This window comes from Vigna umbellata, chromosome 2 (genome assembly GCF_029865625.1).
Source record: "Vigna umbellata cultivar VRB3 chromosome 2, Vumbellata_1.0, whole genome shotgun sequence".
Classification (NCBI taxonomy): domain Eukaryota; kingdom Viridiplantae; phylum Streptophyta; class Magnoliopsida; order Fabales; family Fabaceae; genus Vigna; species Vigna umbellata.
The window spans coordinates 10,435,266-10,443,105 of NC_142166.1; the positions used below are offsets into that span (position 1 = coordinate 10,435,266).

At 30.8% G+C, this 7,840-nt stretch overlaps 2 protein-coding genes across 2 annotated transcripts; both read right to left on the reverse strand.

The window, feature by feature from the left end:
• Positions 1-758: 758 nt before the first annotated feature.
• Positions 759-3,759, reverse strand: LOC148203392 (SPX domain-containing protein 1-like). Its single transcript, XM_088106090.1, has 3 exons — positions 3,427-3,759; positions 2,448-2,574; positions 759-1,726 (listed from the first exon to the last, which is right to left on the reverse strand). The coding sequence occupies exons 1-3, from the start codon at positions 3,694-3,696 to the stop codon at positions 1,278-1,280; spliced, it is 846 nt and encodes a 281-aa protein (XP_087962216.1). The 5' UTR covers positions 3,697-3,759; the 3' UTR covers positions 759-1,277.
• A 2,745-nt stretch (positions 3,760-6,504) lies between these two features.
• LOC148203393 (ethylene-responsive transcription factor WIN1-like) lies at positions 6,505-7,471 on the reverse strand. The gene is made up of 2 exons (XM_088107895.1): positions 7,378-7,471; positions 6,505-7,278 (listed from the first exon to the last, which is right to left on the reverse strand). Exons 1-2 carry the CDS (start codon positions 7,455-7,457, stop codon positions 6,726-6,728), a joined length of 633 nt encoding a protein of 210 aa, XP_087964021.1. The 5' UTR covers positions 7,458-7,471; the 3' UTR covers positions 6,505-6,725.
• Between the last annotated feature and the right edge of the window lie 369 nt (positions 7,472-7,840).

Here is a 7,840-nt window from a genome sequence, read left to right on the forward strand (position 1 = left end):
TTGGGGCATTGGGAGAAGTTTTTGTAAAGTAAAAACTATTAAGCATTTTTTTACTAACTTTAAAGAAAGAAGAAGTAGTTTAGTCATAAGTCTAGAATTCTCATTTAGTGATTTTTTTATCTCTTCCTCCATTTTTTCTTCAATCTTCCTCAAGTATTAACTACTAATCCGCCATTCTCAAAACCCACAATTTGAGCACTCTCAATCAAGAAAGCAATCACGGGAAAGAAATATTAGAGCTATTATCAAATACCTATCTTTCTAAAAATACTCTTTTTTTTCTAATAATCTTTTATCTTAAAAAACTTTGAAATTTTTGTTGGGCTCTACAGACAGCTCTGTATAATGTTCCTTATGTACGGAACCAACTTCACGAAGATGTTTACTGTTCGACTGTTGCTTTCTACGTCCTGATCACTAACTGCACCTCTAAGTATTGTTCTGGAAGGAAATGTATTCCAAAACTTTTGTTGAGAAAATCTTATTTCAAAAATCATATTTCGAAAATTTTGAAAAGCTTGTTCTAAAATTTTTTTAGAACATGTAAATTAAAAATCAATTTTACGAAAGGTAAAATGTTTTAAAGGATGTGTGGAAAAGTTGTGGGGGTAGAGGAAGTAAAAGGCTTACTGTACAAGCTAGACGAGAATCTTCACAATCTAAACCAACCCAAATGTCTGCGGCATATTCTAACAAAAATTATAGGGAGAATACGTTTTTTTTAGTTGATAATCCATGAAATAATCTCCTTGTCCAAATGCAAATGAATACCTTGTCCTTTTTATATTCCTTTTCTAGATGGTATTTTACAACTGTTTTATGATCCAGTTTACAACAAATAACAAGTTTCTCTTCCTTCTCTAAGAAAAGTTTCTCTCCCAAGTATATGAACTCACACTTTATCATTACACCATAAACCAAATTGATAAAGGCTTGCAAAGATTTCAGAAGGACCCAATAACATTATAAACTAAATTTATGCGTAGAACTCAAGGAATTCTTATCAACTATGAGACGTGTGTGCGTATAAAAGTGTTTGTACGTGAGCTTCAAGTATAAATACATGTTTTTGCACATGATCGTAGTTGGAGAAGGTTTTTCGTCTTTCTTATATGAGTCTAAAATTCTTTTGTGTCAATATATTCTCTATCTTCAGCATTTTACATCCGTGTTGTTTGTTATCTGCGGCATGTTACAACTGGATTTTGAAATCAACAAAAAGGTGAACTCTCATGGCACACTAACTCGACTTCAATCAACCAATGTAATCCAGCAGATTACTTGGCTGTCTGTTCCAGAATTGGGATTTTGTTCCATGTTTCTTCCAAACCACTCATCTGCAGCGGTGGCAATGAAAACATGCTTACTGTTGAGCTTCCCTTTCTAATTTCCTGCAAAACATGTAAAGCTGTAATGGTACTCTTCATGTAGAGGCTATCGTCGATGTGCTGGTTGGCTGCTAACTCTTTAGGCATCAGCGGATCCTCATTATTCTTTGTGCTGGTTGAAGTTGAAGCCTCACACCCCTCAGCTTGGGGAGTTGCCTCACCGGAAATGGAAGGATCATTCACCGGGAAAAGCTGATCCAGCATTGTTTCACACTCCTTCACAAGTTTGTAGAGAAGGTCAGTGGTGAAGAAAGGCTGTTGCAAGACCTTCTGAATGAAAGGCAAGCGAATGAGAGCACCAGTTCTCTTGTCATACTTCTTTAGTATTTTCACTAGTCCTGTGCGCACAAAATTGAAGCATTGAGACGACTCTTAGGCAAATCAAACTTCATTGTAGCAGAAAATACTTTAGATTAAAAACATCACTGCAATTCAATTTTAAGCAACAGATTTTATCCCCCAACATAACATGTGGGTTGTGTATGTCTTTGGTTATAGGACCATGTCCGAACATTAAAGGGCGAAATATCAAGTTGGCTTTTAGTTGATGTCATCTCCGAAAATTTAATGCCGGAATAATTGTGGAATTCGTTATTGTGATTAACTCATGCAGTGGGTTTACCAAAATGTTCAACTCAAAATCGGTTGAAAGATCAAATTTTGATCTCATTGATCCTCTAGTAATGAAAATTATGCTTGATATTTCGAAATGTTTTTTTTAGCCCATAATATTTCCACACATCTGAAAATTTAAATAGTAATTTGTATAGGCAGTATGCCGAACTCAAACACATATCTAACTGGAAACACATGTAAGTCTGTCTGCTAACGTTCTTTATATTCATTGTTTTACAAAGCTGCCCACACAAATGTCATGATCTATAGAAAATCTTTATATGGGAAACGAAACCCTTTTTCTAATATACTACTACACTTTCTATTGCATTTAGTCAGACCGTAAGTTACATAGCATGCTTCAGTTCATATGTTAAAAAATAGTGCCTATTGTGGGAATCTTATTTAAAAACATAACATTAATATGTCAAAAGTTGAATGTACCTGTGTAGTTAAGAGCACTATAGTTTTCGAGCAAGACCATCTCTCCATGGAAATCCACAATTTCCTTGCGAATTTCCATTAACTGCTCATTAGAATCTTTTACTTTGGCCACCCTATCTTGTAGCTCCTGCACGTTTCAACCACAACTCACTGTTACTTGCGCGCCAAATCTAGGGTGCTCTTTATTAAGCTAAAGGTTAAGAATAAGTAGGGGCAAAGGTGCTGCCAAATTTTCAATTCATTAGGTAAGGTTTATCTTCTTTTAATTAATAATCAAACCTAATTATCATTGAATTAGATTGGATTAGTAAATTTAGTAATTTTTAAAAAAAATATTTTTCTAAGAAAATATCAATTGATAGAATTAAAATTTAAATAATTTTTCAATGATTAATATTTTCCTAATCAGATATAAAAAAAAAAATAACAATTAATACCAAGATATTATTTTTAGAACTGAAATTAAATAAAAAAAATATTAACACAAAATGTAAATTATATATATGAACTCATAAAAGATTAATTTTGTCAATCCAATCATTCAATTAGAATTCACTATTTTCATCATTATTCATATCAATTTTTTTAAGTGGTACAATGTTTTACAGTGAATATATTAAAAAACGTAGGCCACATTAAGTTACAATATTCTATAAAAGTTACCATGGTATCCCTCTACAAATATTAAGGGGGTATCCGCTTCCATAAATACAACTACACTGAAACGCTTCTATCATTTACTTACAGTTTTATATCAACAATTTTTTATTTATTAATAAAGGTTTATGTCTGCTATATTCGCATCAGATTCCAAAGCTATCCAGATATCAATTTGTTAACAGTTTACTTTTAAATAATTTCAATTAACATTATTCGATATATTTTACAAAAAAACAAATCACACAATAAACAACTTGAAAAGAGTTGAGTGAAGTGGTATTTATGCAATGAGAAAATAAGAAAATGAAAACTCTAATACCTTCAATTTGATGATGCACTCTTCCTCTTTCTCCTCAAAGAAGGTGTTGAATTTGTGGAGTTCTTGTTCGAGCGAGTTCCTGAAGTCGATTTCCTCCACAGACATGTCCGCATCGAGCCTTGCGCGTTTCGCCGGGCGTTCCTCCGAGGATTTGGGGGCGGCTTCCACGAGTTTCAACTTCTTCTTCAGTTCCTTGTAGGAGAGAAACTTGTCGCGCCATTGAGGCAGTGTTTTCTCGATCTGGTTGCTCAAACTCTTCCCGAATTTCATGGTTACGTTAAAAGATTGAAGAAATGAGAGAGAAAAAGAAAAACTTTGAGAAAGGAAGAAAGTGAATGTGGTGAAGAATGAAATGGTGGGGTTAAAAGGAGGGAAGAGGAATCGTGTGACGGGTATAAGGGTAACGAGGAAGAGAATATTCGTGGGTGTTTTTGGATATCCAATGCGAATAAGAGTATATTTAGGGTTTTATTCCTTCCGTTTGGAACGTGGTCGTTTAGTTATCTATTCACAGATTATTCCTTCTTTCTTCTAACTTTTCAATAAAATAATATTTTATTTTATTTTAAATAATTGTTTTCCTAAATGGTTTAAGACATTTGTTTCCATTAAAGTAAACATGTTTTGTATACTATTATTCCGTCGAAAATTTATATTAAATAAAATTTATTAACAACAGAAACCTATTTGTTTTAGTTAAGTTTTGTCTCAGTTCTAATTTTTTTGAATAGGAGAATTTACCAACTTGTTAATGTACTCATCTTGAAGAATATTTTCCCACAGTATACCACTTTTGTAAAGACAATCATCCAATCCCAACTTTTTACTGAAAAAAAAATTAAAATTATAAAATAATAAACTAAAAATGTTTTTAAAAACAATAAATTTTAACGATAATTTTTTTATTACATTTTTTTATGTTTCGTTAAAAATGAAAAATAGTTTGAAATTCTAATTAAAATATCAATGGAATTATTTTATTAAAAGATATATTTGTCAGTACTAAAGCTATTAATAGAACAATTAGTTGTAATGTAATTAATATTAAAAAATTATTATGACCGTCTTTTAAATTTGTTATTTTTTTCATATAAAGTTGTTGTTTATGATTTAAAACATACTATAATTTTATTATTCTTACTAATTGAAACACACGTACATGTGTGTTATTTTTTTATGATAAAAAATATAAAATTATAAATAGTTTTTACTTTTTTGTAGGTAATATTTTATTATAAATAGTAATTTTAGGTTAAAAATGATCAAATTTTTAAAAAAATATAGTTAAATTTAAAACAAACACTTAGAATTGATAAACGATTAATAAAGTGTGAACTTGGAAAAAACAATATACAATTAAAAGATAAATCCTCACTATATAATATAATAGAAATACAGATTATTATTATTATAGTTATTATTATAACCTAACTATGTCTATATCCATATATGTATATATAAAAAGAATTTCTTTTTTGACGTCTACATTTATTTTTCAATTATACTCTTTAAACTAAAGCTTTTTAAATTAAAATAATTATGTTATCATCTATATTTATATATAAGGAAAATTTCTCTTACAACAAAATTATTTATATTTAATTTTATGATAATAATAATAATAATAATAATTTTATTATCATAAAAAAATAAACACATGTTTTCATTATTTTATTATCAATATTTAATTTATAATTATATATTCAATTATTTTAAATTATTGACCAAATTAATTTATGTAGCCAAAATAAACATTTTGAATTTACTAATATTAAAAAGTTGTGAATGTATTAGATTAAAACATACAAATATAATTTAAATATGCAAAAAAGAACTTTAAATTAATATTTACATTAAAAATTAGTGATTATATTTTATTAATTTAACCATTCTGTGAATTTATTACTAATATTATTATTAAGGTAAAGTTATTTTTAATATTAAATCTGTAAAAATAATATTAATGTTTAAAAATATATTACAAATAAATGTAATATTATAAACTTAAATATTTGACTGGTATTATTAATAAGTGTTTTTTTAGGTATCAAAACTTAAATTTTTCTAAATGAATAGGAGTGCTGGAAGAAGGGTCCTTTAAATCTCATTTATCCTTTCTTTTATATTTTTTTTCAATGGGCCAGCAACCCAACCCACATTCTAAATCCTTGACACCTAGTTTTCCTTTTTACACATTGTTTCTATTTTGTTAAAAACCCGACCCATTTTTACACAAATACCCACTTCATTTTCTTTTGACATCACTTTCTTGAAAGTTTCTCTTTACACCATCCCAGATTTCTTCCTGCATCCTGTTTAAACTTTCTGTCTGGGTAATTGTGGAATAAGGTGGTGGAGAAAGAAATTTGGGGTGATATAGGAAGAAATCCTCCACTTTCTTTCTATGGGCTAGTAAGCCCATTCCATTTTTATTTTCATACCCTCAATTGATTTACCAATTGCTTCCTGACATCCCATCATTTCTTTAATATCATTCCTACCCTTTTGTCTTTTATTTGAACACTATGACGCTGTGCCTATAGCGTTGTGGGGTCTCTACTTAATCATGATTTATACTTTTGATAATATTTTAAAAATATGATCGTCATATGCTACGTTATTCCATTATAACAATAATTTATGAGTATAATTAACTCATATATTTACAACAGTGAATCTGCCATTAATGTCAGTTTTAATACACAGTCAAAATTTTGAATGATAGTATTAAATCTCTTCTAACACTTGACTTGCAAGTACCCTTAACAACCCCAACCATTTATGTGATTTGGACAACCTACCCTTGTATACGCATAACCTTCATCTTCGCATACAACGTAAAATTAACACAAATCGTATCATATTATGTAGCAAATAAATTACATTAATACTTTTTTGCATGAAAAGTTCATAATAAAGTTAGTAAAACTATACATAATAAAAAGATTCATCAATACTAGAAAAAGAGTAATTAAAACAATATATCTATATAAAATAGGACATAATAAGAAAAAATAAAATGCAGCAAGTGTTTAAGAAGTTTATATGAAATAATAATATATCTATATATAGCATATATGATCCAAATTATGATTTTTCGTTACTTTTCATTTACACACATGAAGGAAAAAAGAAGCGAGACTTAACCTATCAAGTGTAAAATGGAAGTTTCGAAAAATCAAGTACAAGAAGAAGACTAAAAACAGAAGCAAGAACAAAAGATAGTGGTTCTAGTTCTTAGGCGACAACAACTGAGGAGAAAATATTCTTAAAGAAAGTGATTGGAGAAGAAACCTTAATTAACAGATGTTATTATTACATGAAGAAGGGCTAGTGGGCCAGTTTCTGCTGAGGAGTTCTTCTATCATCTGCATAGCGATTCTCTCTTCCTCGTCCATCTCTGTTCTCACATGTTCCTGTCGTCTGACTTGCACCGTCTGATCACACTCAGAAAACGAATCAAACGAAGCACCACTCGTAGAACTGTTTCCACCTTCATCACCCTTCTTTCCAAAGGGAACCATCATTACCCAGTTGGAGTCAGAACAGTGACCGGCGCGCTTCTGCCACACGCCGATGTGGGAGTTCTCTGGGTCCAGTCTCAAGCAAGTCATGGAAGGTGAAGGAAGCTTCCCACACTTTCGAAGCTTTGCGTGAAGAATCTCTTCCAGTTCCTTTGAGGTTGATGGGGTTTCGTGCGTGGCTGTTAGCGTCTTTGGGTCACCCTCTGGTGTTTGAAGCATTGGAAAATTCGTTTTTGCGTTTCGTCCACTCATCAGAATCGCAGCTTGATCGTATGCTCGTGCTGCTTCTTCTGCTGTTTCAAACGTACCCAGCCACACCCTCCTTTTGCTGTTTCATGCACCCAATAAAACACCATTGGTAAAAAGAGTAAAATAATAAAATTTGAGTGAAAAATAGGATGTCAGTGTGAGAAAGAGAAGAGCTTACAGAAGTGGGTGGCGAATTTCCGATACCCAAGAACCCCAATGGCGCTGCCTGACACCTCGGAACTTCCTTGTTTGCACCATGATGATGATGATGATGATGATACTGAAAATGGAAGTGAGTGATTTTGGATTGAGAGTGATGAGAAGTTATAAAGGGAGAGAAAAGTAAGAGGAAGCAGGTGAGTTTAATGAAAACCTTTTTCTCTTACTGAATTTAAACATGCTCACCTAGATACTCTCCTTCCAAAACCCAACTAACCTTTCAATAAATGTTCGTCTTTCACTTCCTCTCCACCCACTCCAATCCTTCCCTAATGTACATTTTCTGCGCTAGGGAAACAATCTTATTAGAACATCTTTATCATTTTCATAATATATAGATAGATAGATAATGTCTATTTTTTTTTTTTAAATTATGTAAAGTAATATAAATAGATATATATATATATATTTTAAAGGTTACT

Bases quoted from the DNA above. Each gene is read 5' to 3' on its own strand.
- LOC148203392 (XM_088106090.1), bottom strand. From the start codon at position 3,696: ATGAAATTCGGGAAGAGTTTGAGCAACCAGATCGAGAAAACACTGCCT. The intron at 2,575-3,426 runs GTATTAGAGTTT...TGAAACGTGCAG, and splicing joins AGTGCATCATCAAATTGAAG to GAGCTACAAGATAGGGTGGC. The intron at 1,727-2,447 runs GTACATTCAACT...TTGTGCGCACAG, and splicing joins TAGTGCTCTTAACTACACAG to GACTAGTGAAAATACTAAAG.
- LOC148203393 (XM_088107895.1), bottom strand. From the start codon at position 7,457: ATGGTGCAAACAAGGAAGTTCCGAGGTGTCAGGCAGCGCCATTGGGGT. The intron at 7,279-7,377 runs GTAAGCTCTTCT...TGCATGAAACAG, and splicing joins GAAATTCGCCACCCACTTCT to CAAAAGGAGGGTGTGGCTGG.